The sequence below is a fragment of the Mytilus trossulus genome, chromosome 11 (assembly GCF_036588685.1).
Source record: "Mytilus trossulus isolate FHL-02 chromosome 11, PNRI_Mtr1.1.1.hap1, whole genome shotgun sequence".
Classification (NCBI taxonomy): domain Eukaryota; kingdom Metazoa; phylum Mollusca; class Bivalvia; order Mytilida; family Mytilidae; genus Mytilus; species Mytilus trossulus.
In genome coordinates this window covers 6915274-6941764 of record NC_086383.1, presented here as the reverse complement: position 1 = coordinate 6941764, position 26491 = coordinate 6915274, and the positions used below count along the sequence as shown (strand labels likewise).

Genomic DNA, 26491 nt, shown 5'->3' with positions numbered 1-26491 from the left:
TGTGGTTAAATTTTTTAAAAATTAATAACTTTCTTATACTATTTTAAATTTGTACCAAACTTGGACAGAAGCTTGTTTATGATCAAAAGCTAGTATCTAAAAAGAAAATTTTGTTAATATTTGGTACCTGTGTATATGAATTTTACTTATAAATGGACTTAGTTTTTCTTTCAGTTAACATTACATACAGTCTGCAGTTTTTAAAACATTTATTTGATTCATAAACTATCCTGAAATTTTTACCAAACTTGGACAGAAGCTTCTTACAATCAAAAGATAGTGTCAAGAGGAATATTTTTATTGATTGTTTTCCTCATTTTTGTTGAGCCTGGGAGTTACAGCAAAAGTAGGCGAGACACTGGGTTCCGCGGAACCCTTACGAATTTTCTATATAAGGAAATGTATGTACCAAGTTCGGAATATGACTGTTGTTTTCCATTTTTTGTTGTGTTTTAGTTATTAATTTTGATACAGGTGTTTTTATTTGAACTGTCCTTGGAGTTCGGTATTTTTGTTGTTGTACTTACTTGTACATGTACCCGTACATATACAAAATTATGAAAATCTTTCAAATTAAACTCACATTTCCTGCTCGGTTGTGGCTTCAGATTTTACCATTATTATAAAATATTGTCACATTCAAAGGCATGATCTGAGTTATACAATGTTACTTTAAAAAAAGCTTTGCTATATATTCATAAATTTTTTCTAAAATAATTAATAGCTTACCGTCGGCTTCGATTTCTGCCAAATATAAAACCTGTACAATTGAATAAATATAGAATGAAATAAAAAACCTCATGTTTCGTTACAAACTTAACAAGGAAGTGGCTACTTATGAATATCTTATAAAGACTTATATCGTTGTTAAAGTAAATATCACAATCTATAAATTACTAAAGAGATAGCGAAAGATTGTTTCTGCTATCTTTTAAACAAAAGCATAGACGTAATGTGGTCAGTGTAATGAAAATAGTCTGAAATTCAAATACAAACAAGGCGACTCCAGTTTTGTTATTTTTAAGCTTTCAATGATTTTGGTTGCCACACATTATTTTGTAATGTACATGTGACTATTTCTTATTAAGTGTTTGTTTGCTAAACAGTATCATACTTTTATATTTAAAAAACTAAGCAAGAATAAAGGTAACAGTAGTGAACAAATTTTCAATCAATGCGAGTCTGCCATTGGTAAAATATGTGAAGTCGGAAATATATGACAAATCGGACAAAGTTACACTTCAGACGACTAAGACAGTGAAGAGTGGATACACATGTGGATAATTAATTGATACAGAAACATGTAATATCTAGAACCAAAGTCGTGATCAAACTCATTTAGCAACGATTTCAATCGTGTTTCCTCATAATTCTGTTTCGGCAGTTTTTGGATAATGAGTCATTCAGCAGACTTTCCAGTAATATCATGGTTATTTAAGAGGACGTGAATCACATTTTTTAGGGGTTGAGAAAAGGGTGTATCTGTTGTTAACCCATTTCTCTGACGTCAGTCTATTGTTCTAACAGTGGATTGTTTTTTTATGAATCCACTGGCCACCGTGTTTACTTAAGATAACTTATGTCATAACTTTAAGCTTTTAACTTACGAAATGTAATCCTCTCAAAAACGAGTGACAGATGAAAGGTTCGAACCCGCGCGTATTTTCGTCAGTGAAGTCTGTAGTCTATGCATAATACCACTAGACCACGAGCGTTTATATACAAGGTTATTCTAAAATCACTCTTAAAGCGTATATACGTCAATACATGTCAATAAAGTGTATTTCTGTCTTTCTGATATATAATAAAATAGATAACACCGTACAATCAAGGAATTGTAAATATTACTTATTAGTACAGTTCCTTTATAAAATAAACATCTATGTACACATTACACTTATCGCTTTTAACGTACATGGCCTTCCCCTTTTCATCATAACAAATTATTACTTTTGGAATTAGTATTATAATGCTATCATACCATCACTTTTTGTTTGTTTGATTATAAATGGTCCAAATATACATCAACATTTAACTGTCTCTAATGTGAATAGATTGTGATAAGCTGTAAAATTACTTCTTTGATCCTAAAACCAGAAACAAACTCGTCAACTTGTTATGAAAAATGAAATATAAATACCTCTCAGATTCAAACAAATATTTTGGTAGAGAAAAACAGTAAGATGAAAAAAAAAGTTATTCTAGGTCCTAGGCATGAACTTGGTACTGTTGGTATCAAAATTGTTTTTTTCTGTGTCAACGATTAGACGATCGCGGCTATGAACAGATTACATGACACACTTTAAAATTCACATACTTATATATTGTACATTTGTAGCATGAGCAATTCTGCTAGGTTTTCAGAATGCGTACCACAAATATATTACTAGTTTATTTACTGATTGAAGATGGATGCCAAATGTTATAACGTTGAAATAATCTAAACATAATGTTTACACAATATGTATATATTATTGTTCAATTAAGACCAATCATTGTATTTATTTTGTCATCAACCGGAGTCTTGTGAGGTGGTTTTATGGTTACATGTATACTTCTATACTTCATTCAGATTTTAAATAGTCTTAGTCCGTTTGTATCTATATGTTGTAAAGACTTGCTGTTTTGGTTGCTAAATATTATATATGTAAATATTCAAGGTTTTCAAAAGTTGGTTACTGTTTTATTCTAACTTTCTAAACAAGATTACAAAAATCCGTATAATAATTATATGACTTTTGGAATAAATTATGAATACTAAAATTTAATCAATATAAAAAAATTGTAATGATTAAACATTGAATGAAATAATTATTTACAAATATACAATCTGGAACTAATAAAGGTAGATAACAACCGATTTAATTTAAATTAAACTTATATTCAGTTAAATATAAATGTGAACCGTGTGGGTCTAACCATTTCTAGCTATCAGAGAATAAAAAAGACAAAATACGAAATTATGTTCATGAAATTTCGTTGATTCATTGTCAGATCATGAAACAGATAGTCGTTATAATAGAAATGGGTTAAGCTAGAGAATTGATAAGAAGTGCTTGATTCGAAAACGATAATCAATTCGCGAATAAAGTCGCTCGTTGATTATCGTTTACGAATCCAATTCTTCTTATCAATTCTCTAATACTTATTCTTTTAATTGCTTGCAAAACGTTGCACTGGATGACCACTTTATAAACACTTCAGTATGTATTTCAAGAGATGTACATCATACATAAGAATACCCCTTTACACTACAAGAGACCTGAATAGTCATCTTCACATACATCAATGACATTGTCTTTTTTTATGCTTTGACGCATGCTTAGTTTATTTGTTGTTATTGGTAAGAGTCTTTTAATTGTACAAGATCTATAAGTACACTACCACGTACATTATGTGTTCTTGCTTTTCTCTTTCTATCTATCTAATGAGGAAAGCCTTTTCAAAGGATTTTTATAGCTTTTTGTAATTTTGTTACAACGCTGTCCAGTTTTTAGGGAGGGTTGGTGCATAATAACTTGTATGACTCTGATACAATTAGTTGTTTTGCTTAGTGTAAAGCAACAAAATATATATCTTCAATTAATAAGACAAGTTTTACAAAATTTACAATACATGAATAGATTTTGAAGTTGTATTATTGATTGAAAAACATACAATTTGCATCAAACATTTTACGTTTTTTTCTTAATGTAATAATAGCTGATAAACTAAGGCATGTCCTACATATATGTCTCCGTACCTTGATAAAGTTATCTTTCGAGGTCATGAAGATGCTATTTAAATAATATATATCTATACAACACCTCTATCATATATTTATCCTTAGATATATATTAAGATATAATATATAATAAACGTACTAATTTGTATAAAGGTAAATAGATGTCATTGCAATTCAGTTGTTTTTGTATCAGCGTTCATATTGTAAGGACAACAAAAGAATCGAGTAGGAACCAACACATGTACAAATAGGTGTTTGACATTTTTTTAGCTTTTCTATACTATAGCTTGGTCCCTGTGGTATTACCTGAATAGTCTGTGACTTGGTATTGCAATGAACTTAAGCATATTTTTCTCATATTTTGGTAATTCAGTTAAATTGTTTTTGTTCGTTCACTTCTTTGTGCTTTAAGGTAATAATACAACAATGACCATTGTTGAATCTAGTAAATTCCAAAAGGCCTTTCTGATGCAATTATTTGTTATTGTCATGTTATTTTTTTAATCAATATTTAATTCTCGGTTTTGAATCCTTTTATAATTCAAGGCTTCGGTATTGAAGAAGATCACCTCTTCCAGGGCGTTCTTGTAGACAATATTATTTCAGATATCAAAGGTGATACAGTTTGATATTTTATGAATGAACCGATTACGAATGTTTATTTTGCTATCAAAAACTGCAGGCATTCGTCATTATTGTATGATGTTGCATTTATTTTAAGTGCATTATCTAATATATCGATACTTGATATTGCCCTGTAGATGACTTTTTGGTCTTTTGTATATTTAGTTCCCCATCGACGCATATCCTACATTGGTTTTGTATGTCACTGTAATCTGATAATAAAATTTTGTTTTATTTGCCATTTGAAGATAACAGAACTCATCACACAAAAATTAGAAGCGACTTCCTTGTTTGGTTGCTTTGTTGGCACTATTTATTTTACCATCTTAACCTTGCATTCATGAGAAAATGAAGTTTTTGAATTTATTCTGTAGTCATAGTATTGCACTGATCATATGTTTGAGAGAGTTGAAAGCAGACGGTAAGCTCTTTAAATTTTTTATAACATATACACTTTATGTCATAAATCAAATTTATTCGTTAAGTGCATGTCCATTTGTGTTACTACAACTTTTGATTGAATTAAGACATTCCAATGGATTTTTTTAAATGTACTGTAATTTTACACTATTAATTTAAATAAAAATGAAGGTTTGGTACCATTAAAACGTGTAAACCCGCTGCAATTGATTGCATCTGTCCAAAGTCAGGAATCTGATGTTCAGTAGTTGTCGTTTGTTAATGTGTTTCATATATGTTTCTGGTTTCTCTTTTTTATTATATAGATTAAACAGTTTGTTTTCCCGTTTAACTGGTTTACACTTGAAATATGTTGGGGCCCTTTATAGCTTGCTTTTCGGTTTGAACCAAGGCACCGTGTTGACCTATAATGTTTTACTTTTATAAATTGTGATTTTGATGGAAAGTTGTCTCATTGGCACTCTTTATTCTTTATATAAAAATCATTCACAGAAGATAGCAGATGTATTCCACATGTCGTAACTGAAAGCCCGTCCCAATGTCCCCGAATGTGACTTAATGAATTAGACTAATTACCTGGTTTGTATTAAAATGAGTATCTATGTTGTGTTTTCTGTATCATTCTTCGTTTTGTTTTCCTGTACAAGCTAATGCTCTGCAGTTATATTTTCTAGTAATGAGTTTAAAAGTAACTTTAGCCCTTTTTAAACATTATATATCGAGAGAACTTGCTGATTTTTCGTGGTATATATTCTTATGTTTTTTTGTAAAGTGTTTAAGAAACTTTCGTTCATAGAAGTGTCTGTTAAGTTTGGAATTGTAATTGTAAAAGTTCTTTTTTTTCATTGGTTTACTTTTTTTAATCTAGTGTTATAACTTTGCATTTGATTTATATTGTTTTCTTCTCGTTTATTTGGATCAAGGATCCATCCTAGACATTTATGACTACAGTATTAGTTATATGATTTTCTGGCATGTTTTGTGACAAACTGAGTGCATGCTAAAGACTTATTTAGATGTGAATTTACAAACTTAAATCTATTTAACTATTAACTTTCGATTCGTAGATTGCAGACGCTCCGTTGATGATCTTAATTACCATGGCAGCATTAATGTTACAAGGCAAGGACATCAGTGTGATTACTGGATAGGTACGAAGCACAATTCGGAAGACAAAAATTACTGTAGGACGCCCACAGGTGATCAAATTAATAATGGTGGACCCTGGTGTTTTATATATGGAACTAGAAGCCTTTCATGGGATAGATGCAATGTTCCAGTTTGCTTCGGTATGATAATACGACAAATGCCAGGATAAAATAATTATTATATATCAAATCATATGCATCTAAGTGTATATACGTGTTTTTCAATAATTGTTTATTTCTGTATCTAAATGCTCCACTAATACTATATTCAACCTGTTATTTTGTCACAGTGCTGCCAAACTTCAGCTCAGGTATGTATGTATAATTGTCATTTAAAATAATAAAGTCTGTACACTTTTCAATATAAAACAGTAACTTATTTGTGTATTTACTAAATATTCTTTTAAATGTTGATTTTAAAATTAATGTAGCAATATATGATTGACTCTTGTATAATTATATTCCGTTTATCTGGCATGGAAAGATATATGATGGTGTTTGTGTCAAACCTTCAACTTAATTATTCAGCAGTTAACATTGTTTCACCTCATACAGACTCCTTTAAGAGCTAATTATACGGTATTATTGTTTGTTCATTGTTAAAATAGAGGTAACGAATCACGTACGAATCACGAACGTATCACCTACTTTGCCGTATGACAAGAAGCGGGATTATTAATTTCAAGTTAGGATGCCTAAGTGTTCATGATTATCGCGCTTTGATTATAAGAACATTTTGTATTGATTGATTTAATACGCGTACTGCCTGTTTTGTTCTTTTTATTTTGTATGTGGTCATCAGTCACGGAGCATTTTCTGGTGGGAGACTAAACGAAAAAACAATGGCAAGAAATGAAAAAGACAAAAATACTTTCTGACTAGAAAATTGAACATGCCCTTCCTTGATTATGCCCTTTCCTAAGCCCCATTTTCAATTTAAATGGCTGATTCCTTAGTTCAAAATTTCTGCCCCAATCATAGATTTGCCTAATAATTTTCGCCTAGTCATAATATTTTGAAACTGAAAATACCGGCCTAGTCATATAATAAGGTTAAAAGGAGTAGGTCCAGTAAGGGCCGATTTTGGCCTGAAATTTCAGGTTTATCTGACGAAATATTTTGGAAACTTTTGAACACTTGAGTGTCTATTTCAATTAATTCAATTAGTTTATTTGAAAGATTTTAATCGATTTAGTTATAAGAAATGCTCTGATTCTAGCTTAAATATGAAAAATCTATCAAATATGCCCAAAAAATGTAACTTTTCAGACGTTTTTTGTCCAAAATGAAAGTGGCCGCATCCGTGTTAATCCTCAACCTTTATATATTATTGTTATGTCTTATCATAAAATATAACTTACATTTCAATATTATGAATGAACACAAATGCGGCCATTTTCATTTAAGACGGACACCGTCTAAAATTTCACTACAATGCTAAAACTGTGAAGATTTCAGTAATTTAGCATGACTTAATGATGCTAATACCCGATATATGTGCATTGTATTGTCAAAAACAGCCCATATTTATGAAGCAGAATAATTCTACTTTACAATAAGTAACTACAAATTTACATTTTCTCAATTTTGTAAAACTGCTTTATTTTGGTGCCAAAAAGGTGTCTTACTGTCCTTTCAAACCAAGTCATGTATTAGACCAGTTGAAAAATCACCAATTCTAGCGGAACGTCTTTATATACTTTTATATGGGAAGTGAACCCTCCTTGGGTGCAAATATGCAAAGCTTAAGAAAGAATAAAATGAAGATATGTATAAATCCGGATCATTGTTTAGAATGAGTTAAATTGCCAACAAAAGGAGGGGGGGAGGGGGATATTCCTTGTACTCTTTGTACTAAGGGAAAATGGGGAAAAAAAGATAAAACAAACCCATACGAATACTTAACAGAAAACTTATATACTGTGTGTTCTTTCGCAGAATAAAGATAAAGAACCAAATCAGATATTCTAATATAATTTTATTATTCCAGCGTAATAAGCTCCAATATTTGTATTTTCGGCGTACTATTCTTTTTTCCCGGACCTAATATCTGAAATAATACCAGCAATACCGCATACTAAATGGGGGTTAGAGAACGACCCTTTGATTCTAGGATCGGAGCTGGCAGATTAGTATATAAATTTATTGGCCAGGAAAAAATTATAAATAAATATACTAGCTTCCACCTTAAAAAAACCTGGCCTCCAAATTCTATTATACAGTAAAATGATACATGTGTAATAAATAATGTTGCATGAAGCAGTTGAATTAATCTTTTTTGAAATAAATAATCTGACTGACCAAATCTGCCAGGCCGGCCCCCTCAGAAATAAATGTTTGCCTCCTTATACCCTCCTCAAAGATAGATGATCGATACCCGCTATAACTGCGATATAAAATAATATAAAGGAAAAAAATGAGGAAAAAAAACCGGGGTTGGGGGGGGGGGGGGTTCAAATGATTTCTTTTTTATTTGTTGCAAATATCTTGTTAGGGACAGTTCCTGGCAAGAAATTTGTCCAGGACAAAAAAACTTTCAAGTTAAATGGTCGGTCCCTACTAGTTTAATTGTTTATATTGTGAACAAATATATATTCAATATCTTCTATATGTTTTCTTTCAAACAAATGTACCGTGGTATTAAAAAGATTGTCCCCATGATTTAATCATGCTATCATTCCACTTGACTATTAAAAGTGCAGAAGGCGATCACCACAGGTATACATTTATCGTACTGTTTCGTTTAAATCCGTACATAGGCACTTCCGGTATTCAAGTTCAACATAATCTTATATATATCCATCCTTATACTTGAAAGCTCGTATTTTATCATTTGTTTTTAATAAAGGAAACTTTGTGAGGTGTCAAGGGGTATTTTAGTCGATTATTCGATTGTAATGAGCTTTACCCAATATGCAAATCACTGCTCCAAATACGTTCGTCATTATTCGTCGGTCTGTGATCTCACCGGTTACCTCTAATAGTACGTTAGCCTTAAGATTTTGTCATTCGCTTACCTGGCTATGTTGCAATTATAACGTAGCTTCTTTTTTTTTATTAATGTAAACAAATATCTTCTTAGATAAAGGATAGTGCTTTATATTTTTTTCTACTGAAACTAGCATATCAGTATGCATACATAAAGGTTTCAATGAATGCAATAAAGGGTTACAAACGATGAACCACGACACGTCAACCAGCTGTGACATGTATCAATTTCTTGACTATTGTCAGAATTCTGGTCATTTATATTCCCGAATAAGTCTTATTCCTGATTGTAAAAAACAAGAATGAGTGTGAATTTGTATTGCGTGTGATGCAACCAGTCTAGCTACTTGTACTTCAAATTTCCTGTGATTCTGTCAGTTTTTGTTTGTAACATAGACATGTCTCCATCCATTGAACTCGGTGTTCGAGATTTGAGCTTATGTTAAGTACTGTTGCTTTTTTCAAACCTTTTTAGAATAACATTTTTCGTTTGATATAGAAATCCCTTAGGGATTATATCATAAATAATACGATTTATCGTCTTAGACAAATGTCTCGTATATAAATACAACTGTTTTAACCCTGGTTTACTTCTCTTACCATTTACCATGGGAATATAGAATTGTTAATTTGTTTACTTATGATACTATTTATTTCATGAGTTAATACATCCGCACATGTGAACTTTTTACGCTTATATATATATATATATATTATTTAAAATATTTTCGATTATAAATAATTAAGGAATTCAATCCAAGAATAGGACTTAACCTCAATGATATTGACAACTTTTATTTGAATAGGTAAAATATGCCCAGATTTAGCAGTCCACAATTTGGAAACACCAGACAGAAAGAAACAATATCAATATGGAGAGTCTGTTGTAGTTACTTGTAAAACTGGGTACAAATCAATCGGACAAAAGTACTTAACATGTTTGGAGTCAGGTCATTGGAACGATTCAATACCTAGATGTGAAGGTAATTTCACTTTTTTGATAATTTATTGGTTAAGTAGATATAGAAAGATGTGGTGTGAGTGCCAATGAGATAACTCTCCATCCAAATAACAATTTAAAAAAAGTAAACCATTATAGGTCAAGGTACGGCCTTCAACACAGATCCTTGGCTCACACCGAAAAACAAGCTATAAAAGGGCCCTAAAATTACTAGTGTAAAACCATTCAAACGGGAAAACCAACGGTCTAATCTATATAAAAAAAACGAGAAACGAGAAACACGTTTAAATTACATAAACAAACGACAACAACTGTACATCAGATTCCTGACTTATGACAGGTGCAAACATTTGCAGCGGGATTAAACGTTTTAATGGATCCAAACCTTCTCCCTTTTTCTGAAACAATAGCATAACATCACAACATAGAAAACTACACGATAAAATATCAATTGGCATGCTTAACTTAATCAAAAAACGTAAATTAGTAAACGTTTATATGTCGAGAATTTCAACATTTGAATACGCTTTATTCATGATGCATTCACGAACGCTTACAAATATTTCACCTTGAACTCGTAACGGTCTTGATAAAAAAATCAATAATCAGCTGATTGCATTTTATAGCTATCGGCAAGAGAGGATTATAAGTGATAAAGGTATTGATTGTATTGTCCAATAAAATGGTGTGGTTGAATTGCTTCGCATGTCACTAAAAAGATTTTTTGTAATCTTAAACCTTAATTCAGCTGCATGTGACAGTCTTAAGCAAGGATGTTCGTCATTGGTCCATCTTTGATATTTTTATTGAGTTAATTTTGAGTTGATTCATGAATGAAATGATATCATATTGTTTGTGTTCAACAAAGGTTGATCACTGTATACCAAGTCTGATGTCAGATCCACCGACAACCCATTTATATTTTCGAAAAGATTATTAAAAGAGATGCGGAAGATACCAGAGGTATATTCAAACTCATAAGTCGACAGTTTACTGACGACAACATAGCTTAACTTAAATAGGTCAATAGACAAAATATAGTTAACAAAACACAACATAGAAAAATTAAAGACTGAACAACAAAAAACCACTTATGTTTATGGATGGTTAGGTCACAAATTCCGTTCGGCTATTGTGTGACGGGTTCGTTTGTGCACAAGTTAATCGCGCTAAGTAAGGAGTGTAGTTTAAAAATCCTTGGTTGTAGTGACGGACATTTCCGAGTCCTTCAGATGGTTTCCTTGAACTGCAGTGCGCACAAAATAGAGTTTTTGAATTGTTCGGTGTTATACTGTTTGGAACAATGACTGCTCGTTTGTGTTTACGGACTTGTTGATCTCTAATGTTCTTAGTGATAAAGTTGTTAAAGGTTGTAGCCTGCATAAGTCGTTTTTGTCTGTGAAAAGTTAAAAAGGTCGTCCGGAGAAAGCACTGTATCATCCCCTATACCACTTTGAAAAAGAAAATCAGTCAGTGTTGTTGACGTCTTAATTGTAGCGACGGAGGCTAAAGTTTTGATAGCATTTTGGTCAAACATCCTTCCTCTCTTGATTTGTAGTATTTAGTGATGAATTGAGCCTCTCTTTTGTACTTTTTGTATGGATTCCTATTTAATTATGTCTTTTTGCGTATATGGGTCCTAGATAATTGAATCATCCACCATGATGAATCTTATAAGTGCTGTTTTGCGGCATTCTTTAGGAGTGTTGTAGGTTTTGCATACGAAATTGTGGTCTCAGGGAGTTGAATAAAGGCATCTTTTTTTCTAATTGAAATAAAACATTTTACAAATAAATGTATATTAAATCCTTTTAGATGTGGATGATTGCTTAGGTAGGCCATGTCAAAATGGAGGGAAATGTACTGATGGAATAAATGGATACACATGTACCTGTCTTGATGATTTCTTCGGTCTACATTGTCAATATGGTAAGTTTTGAAAATTATACTGGCATGATTCGAACCGTATTATTTTTGTTTCTTTTCAAAATGCACACATGCCACATGGTAGTGTTTGACAATTATCAATACAATTAAGAAAGGCAAAATGTACCGCAATGACTTGTACCGCTTCTACATGACATCATAAAATTTTATCAGAGTTGATTTTGGTACAATTCTTAGGTGTATATGGCGTACGGACATATCTTAACTACCGTTGCCTCAAATTTTCTTCAGTTATTTTCTTCAGAACCTCGCGAAAATGAACCCATTTGTTATGGTAAGGGACAATAGTTATCAGGTTTATAATTTAATACGCCATACGCGCGTTTGGTCTACATAAGACTCGTAATCAGTAAAGCAAATTCAAATATTATCATCAATAATGTTTCGAAAACGATCATAAAAGAGAAAGGAAAAATTTATACAAACAGGGTTTCGTCAATTGTAAGTTGTAAAGTTTGTGCAATATTGATGATTGGTGCAGGTGATGCAGTTCCAAGGGAAATAACTCAATACGATCAACTATAGATAAACATAGAGACATGATAGACAATAGATCTTTTATTAATATTTCTTGTTAAGAAAATCAGGAAAGTAATATTTTCTTCAGAACCTCACGAAAATGAACCCATTTGTTATGGTAAGGGACAATAGTTATCAGGTTTATAATTTAATACGCCATACGCGCGTTTCGTCTACATAAGACTCGTAATCAGTATAGCAAATTCAAATATTATCATCAATAATGTTTAGAAAACGATCATAAAAGAGAAAGGAAAAATTTATACAAACAGGGTTTCGTCAATTGTAAGTTGTAAAGTTTGTGCAATATTGATGATTGGTGCAGGTGATGCAGTTTCAAGGGAAATAACTCAATACGATTAACTATAGATAAAAATAGAGACATGATAGACAATAGATCTTTTATTAATATTTCTTGTTAAGAAAATCAGGAAAGTAAATTTTTGCATGCATTTTTCTGCTGCACTTTGAATTGAAAAAAGCCATATTGAAACTTTTTGAAACAGGTCAAAATTGGAAAAGCAAACGTTACATACTCAGACCTAAAGTATTTCTCTCTGTTTCATCAAGTTAGGTCTATTCTTAAACATATAAGGATATACAATAATGACCACTATCGGTATTGGTATTTTGGTAAGTATATGATTATTCTGTTCAAACTGATTAGGGCATCTTTACAAATACGCTAACGGATGCATATGTACTGATTGATATTTTCGGCTGATAAAACAGTATTAAGTTGTTTGTTGAAAATGTGTTTGGGTTAACATGACATTAATACGATAACCAATGAATCGATTATTGTGGCATTGGTCTTTTGTAAATTTTATATCTGTTTCGAGCTTATAGGATGTTGAGATTGGTGTTAACCGTATGAATTATTTTGATCTCAAATTCTTATCATAAACTGACCATTTAATTTTGCTTCATAGGACTAACTTACAAAATAGCCCCAAAGGTTCGTCTTGATGACAAAATTACAGTTGAAGAAGGTTCCAGTGTCAGCCATGTCGCCTGTTTTGCAGAAGGAATTCCTGTACCAAATATAAAATGGGAATCTATTGACGTATGTTTATATTTTTATGTTATTCTCATAGTTGTCTGGTTAAGCAAAGCTTTCTATGTCATCATCTGATCAAGGTTGCACGAGGTATAAAAAGATATGTTATATGATTGCCATTAGACAAATCTTCAACAGACGATTAGCTTTGTTTTTGAAAGTCTAGACCTCAAGCATCACCGAAAAAACTATTAATATCTGAATGCGACTCGGTTGCAGATAGACTTGAGTAAGTGACGTTGCTGCACTGCTCACTTACATTATTGCCTAATATCTTAGAATATCAAGTCCTGTCTAGAACACTAAAAACATATAGCAGTAAGATATAGGCGGAAAATGTACAAATAACTGATAAATATGTTTCTCTAATTTTTGTGCTATTTTCACATTTCCTGACCGGTGTGAGAAAAATATTTCTCCTCACTAGTGAAAAATCTGTTCTCGGCAAATGATTAGTCGAAATTTGATTATGACGTCAGAATGTTTTGTTTTCTTCTCAATTTTCCTATTGTGACGTCACGAAAAAAGGCGACCTTGCCTGATGACGTCGCATATAAAGAGCACAATTTTCTGAAAATCTTTGAAAAAGAACGATAAAAAGCATTAGAGAAACAGATTCCGACACTATAACTCGTGTATTACGATATTTCTCCACTCTCGACAGTTAAATTTTATTATTTAAAGGGCTCGGCAAGCCTCGCGCTTTAAATAATAAAATTTAACTGTCTCGAGTGGAGAAATATCGTAATACACTTGTTGCAGTGTAAGAATCTATATATATTTTTCGGCAAAATTATGCAACAAGAGACATTAATTGAAACCAAAGTTTTTATTATAACAAGCAACCCTGTTTTTCAAATTACAATAATTAGTTACCTATATAAGATCTAGAATTATTAATTGTTGAATTCACAAAACCAAACATCAATTTCAAAACATAAATTGATAAGCAGATGTTTTTGATAATTTTGTTTTACTTTTACAATGATCAGTTAATGTTCGTTATTCAATTATATAACATTCAAAACAAATGCATACCTCTGAAGGAACTGAATAATATTAAATCATTTCTTCTATTGCTTGCTTTTTATTCTTCAGAAACCGTCGATGCCATCTAATACAAGACTGGTTGATCATTTTATGATATTTGAAAATGTTACTGTGGCTGACAGTGGTATTTATATGTGTACGGCAAGGAATGAAATGGGTACTGATATCAAGGTTGTTCATGTCATTGTTAAGGGTAAATACTCATAAAATGCTTAATTAACGCACACAAATGTTGAAAGTTTAAAGCCTACAATACATCACATGGGATTTGTTGAAAAAAAAATGTTCGCCCGTTCGACGATGAACATCAGTTCCTGTGTATGACATTACACACAACGTTTTTTAGAGTAAATGTCATTTTAATTCATATTTATCAAGTTATAAAAAAATGCAATTGTTAATATCAATAAATGCATATAAAATTCAAATAACATATAAAAAAAAGAAAACATATGAAAGTAAACTATTGTTATTCTTTCTTAGTGACACTGACATTTACCATTTTACTAACCGCAAAAAGAAATCAGAGACATTGAATTTTATGTATAGATGATGTAGATTGTGTAAATTTTTTTTTTGCAGCAAGACCCCATGTACTCCACACTGCGCCTGTCATTCATGCACTTTCTTTTGTAAAAGTGGATTACTATACGAGTACAAGACTTTTTTGTAACGTCACTGGATTTCCAACGCCATCTATTACTTGGAAATTTCACAATGTAAATATAATTTGATAACAATTATTTAAATTATATTCAATATCTAGAAACAAGTCTACTATTTTATCTGTTTTCTGTGAGGAGTGTTGTCCATTACTTAGATATGTTTTGTCACTTAAATTTGACATTTGATTAGAGACTTTCCGTTTTGAATTTTCCCCGGAGTTCAGTAATTTTGTGATTTTACTTTTTCTATGGCTTGTTTGTAAAGCATTCTTGTAGAGCAGTGATGGCATTTTATCGATATTTGTTTAATATTGTCATATATACGAGAGGTTTTGCAAACATTAAAAAACAGGACCAATCAACTATTTTTGAAACAGTTCAGTGAATCTGTTTTTTAGTCGTTTTTCTCTTATTGTTGATGTGTTTTCCACGGTATTTATTTGTAAGCCGGATTTGTTTTTTCTCAATTAGTTTATGCATTAAACAGCGTTATAAAAATGTGTATCTAGATATAACCATTTAATCACTTAAAACAATCCATCAACAGGCTTTTAACTTATGAGACATTTGAAAAGTTCCAAAATAAATAGGCCACCACATTACATGTACCAAGTGTTCATTAAAGATACATTATTGATACATTGACAATGTACCTTAAACTGAATGTAACTGTCATAGCTATCCGACTCTGATATTTCAATGTACTTTCATTGAGGTTGTTGGTAATATCATGAAGCAAAACTCATAAAAGTTAACGAAAATATGATGAATATTTTAGAGAGTGTTGCAATCATCTGGAAACAACATTTTAGTGCAGAATGTAACGAACGCAACGGTTGGATATTATACTTGTATTGCAAGTAACGATGTGGGAACTAATCAAGTTAATATAAAGCTCGAAGCAAATTACGGTATGTTAATGTTAACAAATATAAGAAACTAAGATTATCAAATAACAATCATAGCTAATGATTTTATTTAGTGAAATAACTGACTAGATGTTAAGGTTTATATTATATACTAGTAGTCCTCAATTTGACTATTTGACAAGCAAGAACAAGGTAAATGATAGCGGTTGTTGTCTTATGTTTCAACTTCAATCCCACATCTTCACATGTTTTATTTTCTACTGATGTGTTTGAATATTTTGCTAAAAAATGTGTTTCACTTTGTTTTTCAGATACACCTAAGATAGTAACGACACCTCAAACAGCCGTTATTATGGTTGGACTGTCACACAATTTTACCTGTATGGCAACTGGACATCCGATACCTTCAATATCATGGTCCTTCAAGTCCGTAAGTTTAAAAAGTCTACATAGATAAGGTCTTTATTCATAAGTGTGGGCATTGGTCAAAGATCGAAATTTAAAAATTAGCTACACAGAAAAATTCAAAAGATGTCTCATATTTTGATTTCCAATTTGAAATTGGAAATAAGCGCTAGGATTAAAAAACCTGCACAAGCTATTTTTCCAATGTTCCCCATTGTTCATTTTGAAAAAAAACCTTTCGAAATATGTAAGATTGCAATCACGGGTTGGTTATTGAATATCTGTTTCAAGTAGACAGATATTTTCTAATTGCATGTTCGAAACGCATTTCCAGTCAACTTTTTTTGCAACGCGTATTTATTTGACTTGATAAATTGGTTTGTAATTACACTAATAACACGATGAGTACCACATATTGATGATGATCTGCACCTCACAGAAGCACTTGATATAATCCCTTGTTTATGGCTGTTTTTACTTTTCATTTTCATTTTGAATGATGTTGTTTGTGTTTTGAATGCTTTTTTATTTCTTGCTTTCTCGTTTTCGTTTTGTTTTCAACATACGTGTTTTGATATTTCTTTGGTATCTTTTAAGTCTGTCCTGCCTTTGTAATGACGGCAAAGTGGAAAGGGATTAATATAAGTTGCAAAACTTGTTTCCCAATCCACTATAAATAAATATGTTTAAACTAATGACAGATTAAAAGTGAGAATGAGTGCTAGCTATATACAAGTATATAAATTTAGGACATGATATAGATATAGGAAGATGTGGTGTGAGTGCCAAGGAGACAACTCTCCATCCAAATAACAATTTAAAAAGTAAACCATTTTAGGTTAAAGTACGACCTTCAACACGGAGCCTTGGCTCACACCGAACGACAAGCTATAAAGGGCCCCAAAATTACTAGTGTAAAACCATTCAAACGGGAAAACCAACGGTCTAATCTATATAAACAAAACGAGAAACGAGAAAGTTCTTTTTCTTCTTTTCGCCGACAGTTTAATTGTCTTTCGACAGTAGTTATTTCATTTTATTAATGTCATCCCTCAATTTCCTAAACGTAGCAAAGATTTGCTGTTATAAACACAAAAATACGAAATAAAGGGATTTTGTTCTGGGCCAAATGGTGACCGTTGATTGTTAATCTTTATGTCATTTGATTTCTAAAGAGGAGTTGTATCATTGGCAGTCATACCACATCTTCTTTTATTATATGTACATTATAAAATAAGACTAACAGAATATTTTTATCTTGAAATACTATTACTCAAAATTCTTTGTAAGATTTATTTGTATGTTGTTTTATATCTTTTGGTCAGTTACGTTGTTTATCTGGTCTGTATTCTTACACCTTTGTTGGAAGATTCATAACATTGTCCCATTCAACTATTAATAGTTATAATAGGCTATTCTATTAAACGAGAATCAAGCCCTCATTTTGTGTGTCGCTTCTCTTCCTTTCTCTATAAATTATTCATCATGCCACTGTCTCCTAAAGGTAACGTGCATAGTTGCATTTGTCATCCATTCTTAGGCTTATGATTATTCAGATTGGGTCATTTTGGGAGAAAAACGGAAATAAGGGTACGGATATTGTTTCCGTCATCAGAGGGACTTTTCATTCAAAAAGAATACTTCCGTTGAGGACATTTAAAAATACATATAATTGTTTAAAGTGCTTGAGGAAAGGACAATTATCTTTCGTTTTTTTGTATATTATGATCATACATACCGTTTACGTATACTATAATTATATGATATAATAACTATAAATAAAATATATGTGCTTATTACTGTCATTAATCGATTCCAAGTTTACTATCAAGGGCTGTCATTTATATATGATAATTATAGTATAAGTACGTTAAAGTCATATGAAACGAGTGAGTGGTGAAAAATAATGTTTGTCCAATACTTGAACCAATGTATGTACACATCATAAACTTAGTCCTCTGTGTACGATTTTATCATTATTTTCGCAAATACATCATATAATCGTCAATTTGTTTCTCTCTGTTTGATATGATTTAACAAATATGGCTGCTCATTAAATGCCGTGTTTTGACGCCGAGTTTTACCGATTGTCACCTTATAGTAAACAAATCACAAAAAAACATGGGTATTGAGCACGTGTTTAACATGTATAATAAGATATTTGATTATTTCAATGACAGATCTATGCGTATTGTGGTCACTGGATATTTACGAGGAGGGTTACGCTCGGGTCACTATGCATACAGAAAATATGTCGGCGAGTTGCTTCCTAGAAGCAAGCAATCAAAAATAAGTAAACTTCTTCTAAATGAGGACAAATTAAAGAATTTTCCTCAGAAAAAAGTATATGTACAAAAGTTGTATAATGAAAACTATCCATTTAGTTATAAAAACATATGCATATTTCTTTTTGATTTGATGTTTCTTATGACTTTAAATTTAAGGAAATCGAAAAAGGGAAGAGCTAAATAAGTGTCATAAAACCGTTTACAAAAAATATCCTACTTTAGTTTACATCGTTTCGTCGACAATCAATAAATGCCCGCGATTTCGAGGGTGTGTTCTAGAATTGTATTATTGAAATCGAAACAATTATTCACCAATGTTCATGTAAGTTTGCGTTGCGTACCCATATGGATTAATTTAACGGAACGTTAAACAACTTTAATACAATTGGAAGGTTAAGCTATAACACTCGGTTTAACACTCTATCGTCGGTAAATGCCTATGCCATGACAAAAACACATTTTTCATTCAATAGGTGGTTGATCGTTTGATTTTATGGCATATGTACTTTAGATTTTGTTTTTATTGTCATACTTTAATCAACTCGCAATATTATTTTAGTTCGCGCAAGAGTCCACAACAATGCCTTCCCACCACGTTCACCTCAATGGACACATGTTGACTTTATTTGCTGTCAAAACACTTCAATCAGGAACTCTAACATGCACAGCAGTGAATGAGTTTGGACAAGCTACAGCTTCAGCCACAGTTGTTTTCAGAAATCGTATGTATTTACATATAGCAAATATCAATATAACTAGTCTGGTAAATTCAATCGGATGAAATATTTAGTTGGCAATTATTGCTACATATAATTTGTTTTCAGTATTCTTAATCATCATCAATTGTAACACATATTTAATTAAGGTATATATAAATGTGAGAAACAATAACGCGGCGGTACACGAAAGTTCGAATACAGCAATAAATGTCTAGGTAAATCAAAACGACGAAAAGGCATACAGCAACAACAATACATAACTGAATACACTAACGATTTGAAAAAAAAGCAATCTTCAACGACTGTGGGTTAATGTAAATGTTAAAGAGGTACAAGTATCCTATGACGGTCAGCATATTCTATATCAAATGTCCGATAATAAGTCGTTTTTTTGTATTTCGTTATCTAGGAGATTTAATGATCATACATGATGGTCAAATGTTATTATTTTAATGTTCAATTGTAATATCTATGAGATTATTTAGCATTCTCTGTATGAGAGAAAGACGTTCAGCGATAAAGGAAAGATTTTCAGGATTATATTTCAACAGGAACACTTTAACATGTTAAATGTGATCGCGAATTCATGATAAACACATTAGAGTTAAAAATCTGAAATCGGACGTCAACAGACAATCCGAATTCTTTTTGGACAAACTTTGTTCGATCTTGTTTTTAGTTACAAAAGATGAGATTAGGGGTTTGTGCAAGAAACAAATATAAAACATAGCAATTTTAAATTAAAACAGACAAAATCTGAAATCGAAATGAGTCTATCATTGTTGATAGTTTGGTATTTTCTTGCATGTATGAGTTAGTGAAATGAACTTAGATTTCTCAATACAAATTCTAATCTCAATTAAAAAAAAATGTTCACATTGTGTATATCCGATATAACATTTAAACGATTTACAAAATTACATAATTCTTTTTTTTTCAGCTGGCGCTTCAAGTTTCGGATAATCAAAACAACAATTGATGGACACGGCTCAATGACGTCACGATATTTAACAAAATGTTTAATTAATGACTCAAAATTAAACAGTATGCACAAAAGACAGGAGAAAAGAATATACATTAACAAATAATGCATAAGTTAAAATTATTATGAAATCTAATAAATGATTTAATTTGTAGTTTAATTTATTAATTGTAAAAATGGCACTGATAAAATATTCTGAAAAATTGATGACTATTTTGTTTTCTCTTTCTAACAAACAAATTCGTAACTATCGCAGAAGATATCAAGCTATAAAACGTTAAGTCACATACATACTGTATCTCTTATCATATTCCTGACATGGTACATGCATTTTCTAATGTAAAAAATAGTTGATTGAATCTGGTTTATTGCGCTAAACCTCTCACTTGTATGACTGTCGCATCAAATTCTATTATATTTACAACGATGCCTACACCGCAACTTATCTTTGACGGGCGTTTACCAATTATAATTGAAATTGAGTAGGTAAGAATAAACCAATAAAGAATTGGATTAACAAATTTGATATGTAATTGATAATTCCTTTGACCCGTGATTCATGGGACGGTTAACATAGTATGTTGTTATTTAGTAGGCACACATTTGGAAATGATTTTTTTCATCATTGCGTAATGTAGTTGAACAGACACAAATATACTCACAATTTCAATAAAAGCATAATTCTTCCATTTATAATGGAAAAGTTTACAATTTAAAAATCGAAATCATTTCTTTAGGCGTAAAGTAACGTTTTTAGCATACTCTAAATGTAGGTTTCTTAATATTTGCAATAAAGTCATAGCATGTGAAAAAATAAATACTAAATAAAGGGAACAGCAGGATACCACTGTGTTAAATTCATAAATTGGTTGAGGGAAAACAGATCCTAAATCCGAGTTTCTGTTGTGTCGTAGTTCTCCTCTTATGTTTGAAGCGTTTCATCGGTTTTAGTTTGTTACCCGGATTTCTCTATCGATTTATGAATTTCGAACAGCGGTATACTACTGTTGCCTTTATTTACAAACTAAAGCCGACTATATGAGGAAAACAAAGAAACAACAGAATCACCAAAACACAACACAAACAAACTTTAACATAAATAGGAACATATTTCTTGATAAAAATTGCAATATTTCTGATTTGATAAAGGACATTTTAAGGATAAATGGTAAGTTGAATCTGAGTTTACGGCTAACCAAACCTCCTACTTATATGGCAATGTTAGAAATATATCTAGTGATAACACTACGTTACAAAAATACAACGTACAACACAAAAAAAATGCAAGAATACTCATCACAGAAAACGCACATATACATAACATAAGTCCTGTACGTTATTACATGTATTAAGTGGTTTCATTGGTTTTCATTGATTCATGTCTGACATCTTCGTTTATCGTAAATATTGTGTACTAGTATTAGGCCATTATTTTCGTCTTAACGTTGTTTCACGTTATCACGTAGGGGTCTTTTAAAGGCACTATACGATATGGTGCCATACGATTACATGTTATTGCATAATTTCACTTCATATGAACAAACTTAATATGTAAGCAGATGAAGCTTGGCTCAAAAAGAAAACATTTTCTAGCAGAGACATAGGATGTGCCTTTAAGTTACAACAGATTCATGTACAGTTTTCACCATCGATTTTTTTTTATTTGTACAAGTGTATGAATTCGGCAGGAATAAATGTAAACCGATTCAAGCTGAAATACCAAAAGCCCTATTTCTGCTATAACAACTATCACAAAAAGTAATAGCAATTGCACAAATTACAGTAGGCAACCAATAACCACGACCAAATCACATGCTTTTAATAAATGCCTCGTATAAGGCGGGATATAAACATGGAAAGAGGGGTAACACCATAACACCACAACATGAAAACGAACTACAAGGAAAAGTTTATGATAGTTTGTTTAACTGAATAGGAACCTATTTACGCTTTCTCTAACTTTCTGTTTGAAATATGAATAGGGATCCGCTTACTTTGTTGTTAAGATATATCCATTCAAAAATGTTTAGGCGTTTTCGCAGCGAATTTAATAACGATTACCAGAACGGAAATGTATAAGGAAGGTTTTGACACCATATTTCATTTTTGTCATATTGATTGAAAGGTATTGGCGAGCCGCTTATAACGTTTATTGGTTTAGAGCTTTCAGCTATCGAAATGGAGACATTTTATGAAAAAGGAGTTCGACGAACGTCATTGTAAATATATTATCGTGTTCCTGTACCAGCAGATTGTCGACACATATCTTCGTATTGAGGGGTCGATTTAGAATTTTTTTTTATAGAAACTATGATACCAACATCAATAAAGATTTTCTAACTTAAAATAAAAGCGCTTTTTCCTGATTTCCTTGATCTGAAACACTCAAAGCCTGATGTGTAAAAGCCAATGATGTATACGAATTGAAATAGTCGAAGAGTTATTTGACCAAGAGGGACCTACAAGTTAAATAAGTACCTAGTACCATCTAAGGCCAACTTTATATTAAACATTTGGATTTAAAAAATAAATTAGTTATACAACATGTCAGTACCAACGTATTGTGAAGTATACAACCTTTACAATAAGTTTCTTTAATTATTCATAGGCTACATTTCAAAACTGGTAAAGCAAAGACTGACATTCGATGATGCTTACTTTTCTTATTGTTGCCCTATTTCATAAAATTTTTAACATATTCAACAATATCATTGACTGGAGATTCCAAATAAGAAAAGGTTTTCGTTTTCACTTGATTGTTTAAAGTTTTTTTTATTCACATATAAGACAACGGCTTAAATGCAACGTCGGCATGAACAGTCTTATCAAACTAATTTATAATCCTATTGGTAAATGAAATTACTCATATGGGTTACATGTCCTAAAAAATAAAATGACAAAAAAAATCTGAAGTCCAAAGAAAATTGAAACTGAAAGTCAAAAGTTCGAACACATCAAACTAATGAAAAACATAGTTTTGACTTTATAAAGGCAAATGAAGACAATGAAGATCAAGACCTTGGAATATTGTATAGCCAATTAAATTGCAGACGCAGACTGAATGTTGTGGGGTAATTTTATCGTTTTGTTGTTATCTTATTGACATAAAGCCCGCATCTACTTTTATTTATGTCAATGTTAGATGAATAACTGATAAATGTATTACCATTGTCGAAACAAGATAACATCTACCAACAGGGGCAAATAACTAGCTACTTCCGTGTGTGGTTTTGAAAGATGAAGGTTTTAAAATTAATTTGTATACATGTTGTTGTCCTGATTGTATATTTCAGAGAATTGAATGCAACAGGTAAGCTTTTTAAATATATCATATGTACGGAGTTTTAAAAGGCATGTTCGATTATTTGATAGTATGGTCGATTATTTGATAGCATGTAATTTACAATCTTAATGACTATTCCATTGGTTGGTTCAAAAGTCAAGGATCTCTATTCGTTTGTTGGAGTTAATTGAATTTCAAAGCTAAAAGGACCATAAACATATCTGATTTTTTTTCAGTCATTAGTAAAATAAAACAGTGAAATTATTTTGCGCTTTTAGCAACAAATTTACCCCAAATTTGTCAAAATAAGCGACAAAAAAAATGCTGATGATTTATTTACGTTTTGCTCAGTCGTCTTTGATGTGTATTGTGTATTGCTGTTTTCTGTTTGTTTGTTCTTTTTTAGTCATGACATTGTCAGTTCATTTTCAACTGATGAGTTTTAAATGTCACTCTAATAGCTTTCGCTATCAAAGACAAGTTGATAGTTCGGCTATGTTTTTTGGAATTATGAAAAAATAGGAAGCAGGAATCGAAAAAATCGTTTGCCTTTTATCATTTTTCAAATTGTAAATGTAGTACTCTGAATATTATATTTAATGATATGATAGACATTTTTCGTTTGAATACAAATAAAAAAACCCCAACAAAATATCAACACTGAAAAGGAAAAACAACAACAAGCTCTCTTACCTTTTAATATTATTTTTTTTTTCAAGTCAAACAAAGGTTCACAAGACATGTATAATATATCAAATCAAGGTGCGATACCAGTTGTAATATCAGCTGAGATCAAATGGGAGGGTATATTGAATAACGTTGTAGGGGATTGGAAAAAAAATCAATAACTGTGTCACTAAAATTTCAAAAAATACCAAGCTCTTTTGGTTTCAATACCGTAAGTTATGTACATTTTGCAAGGAAGAACCAGAAACCATAGAACACTTATTGTGGGGCTGTCATATTGAAGCAGACATTTGGCACCATCTGAATGCCTGGATTTTTGAAATAACACATATTGAAATTCCACTTAATGTAGATAGAGTCATGTTTGGTCTTTATGATAACTATAAACTAAATTTTATAAAAAATAAAGTCATTTTCCTAGTTAAGTATTTATTATACAGATCAAAAATACGAGAGGAAAAAACGATATCCAACTATATCAAAGAAAATTTGATTTTAGAAAAACATATTTCCTAAAAAAATATGAGTGTGAAAGATTATAACATGTACTGGAACCCCTGAGATAGAATCATTAATTAATTTGATAGTGAATTATTTTATATAGATGTGCCTGAAATGTAATTTCCATTATCACTATATATTTTTGATGAAAGTGTTCTACTTCATCCATTTTCCGTTATATCATATCGTATCATTAGTTATTTTTCTTTACTCTTTTTTGCTTGATTATGCTTTTTCTCTTGCTTGCTTTATTATGTGCCACTATAGATAATTTATGTAAAAATGCCTGTTAATCCGTGATGAATAAAAAAAAAAATTATATAAAAAAAATAAAAAATACCAAGATAGAAATGTGAACAGACTGCAACAGACTCACTCGCATCAAAACCTGGAAAACTCAAAATATATATAGGAAATTAACGAGCATTGAGGTCCAAAAATTCTGAAAGGTATTGACAAACACAAATGATACAGCTAAATAAGTTATTCTTGGGTAGAAAACTGTAGTATTTCGAAAAATCAAACTTATTAATAGTTACCACTCCAATTAGAATTTGAAATATCCCTTAAAGGCACAGTCGTCAAACGTCCGTTTTGATTAACTGAATATACGATTTTAACAAAGTTAACAACAAAAATGATTTTGTATTTTTAATGTATTTCATCGATATCAAGATTGCAGACGCACAATTGATGATCTAAGTTACCATGGCAACATCAATGTTACACGAAAAGGCACTCAATGTGCTTATTGGAATACAGTAAAGTATCTCACAGAAGAAAAGAATTATTGTAGAACACCTGCAGGAGATGGCGATAATGGTGGTGGACCCTGGTGTTATGTATATTATAACAATCACGTTTACTGGGAAAGATGCAACGTTCCAGTTTGCTATAGTAAGATTCTGTCATATATTTTATACTGGTTACTTTTTTTACTACACGCTTTCTTTTTCAATTTGATATAAATTCGGTTGATATGGTTATATTCAGATTTTTCTCTAATCAAAAGGTGGTCTTTCTATCGTTTTCATTTGATGATTTGTTTTGTATAACAAATTGTTAACTTTGTGTTGTTTTATTTTTATTGCACAAGTGCTTAGTTCTATCTGTTATTTTGATTGCGAGAAACCAATCATAGTGTATTTCAAAATACTCCTTTGTTTTTTAAATGAAATGCTACATAAATGACTGGACGTGATTTTCCTTAAAAAGGGAGGCGAAAAAAGACTTTCTAGGTATAGCCAGTCATCATCGCATTTTGTGCTGCCGATAAATTGGACTTCGTTTCAACTCACTCACATCTTTTCGCCGTATAAATTATATAAATGCTAATTAGAAAAAGCTGTTGATGTATTATTTGTGTCCACTTTCTGTTTGTCAAATTTTTACATTATTAAGCATGGAGAATGAAAACTGTATATAATAAGACACTTACGCTATAGTTGCATCCATTCTGCATGACGTACGTTCAATTTCAGTTTTCATTTAAAAAAGATAACATCGGTAAACTTGCTGTGTGTAAAATGCTGTGTGTAAAATGCTGTGTGTAATTTAATCCACCATTTTCTACACAGGAAAATATCTATACCAAGTCAGGAATATTATAACAGTTGGTATGCATTCGAGTATTGTGATAGAACTTTTGATT

General features: G+C 31.2%; 2 protein-coding genes across 2 annotated transcripts; both read left to right on the top strand.

Annotated features, from left to right (window-relative positions):
- The first annotated feature begins 4640 nt into the window (after window positions 1–4640).
- Window positions 4641–12337, top strand: LOC134689671 (fibulin-7-like). Its single transcript, XM_063549636.1, has 5 exons — window positions 4641–4769; window positions 5836–6057; window positions 9711–9887; window positions 11681–11794; window positions 12294–12337. Exons 1-5 carry the CDS (start codon window positions 4697–4699, stop codon window positions 12335–12337), a joined length of 630 nt encoding a protein of 209 aa, XP_063405706.1. The 5' UTR covers window positions 4641–4696.
- A 2748-nt stretch (window positions 12338–15085) lies between these two features.
- LOC134691724 (leucine-rich repeats and immunoglobulin-like domains protein sma-10) lies at window positions 15086–20403 on the top strand. Its single transcript, XM_063552280.1, has 5 exons — window positions 15086–15160; window positions 15885–16017; window positions 16287–16405; window positions 19228–19390; window positions 20328–20403. The coding sequence occupies exons 3-5, from the start codon at window positions 16328–16330 to the stop codon at window positions 20348–20350; spliced, it is 264 nt and encodes an 87-aa protein (XP_063408350.1). The 5' UTR covers window positions 15086–15160; window positions 15885–16017; window positions 16287–16327; the 3' UTR covers window positions 20351–20403.
- The last annotated feature ends 6088 nt before the right edge of the window (window positions 20404–26491 follow it).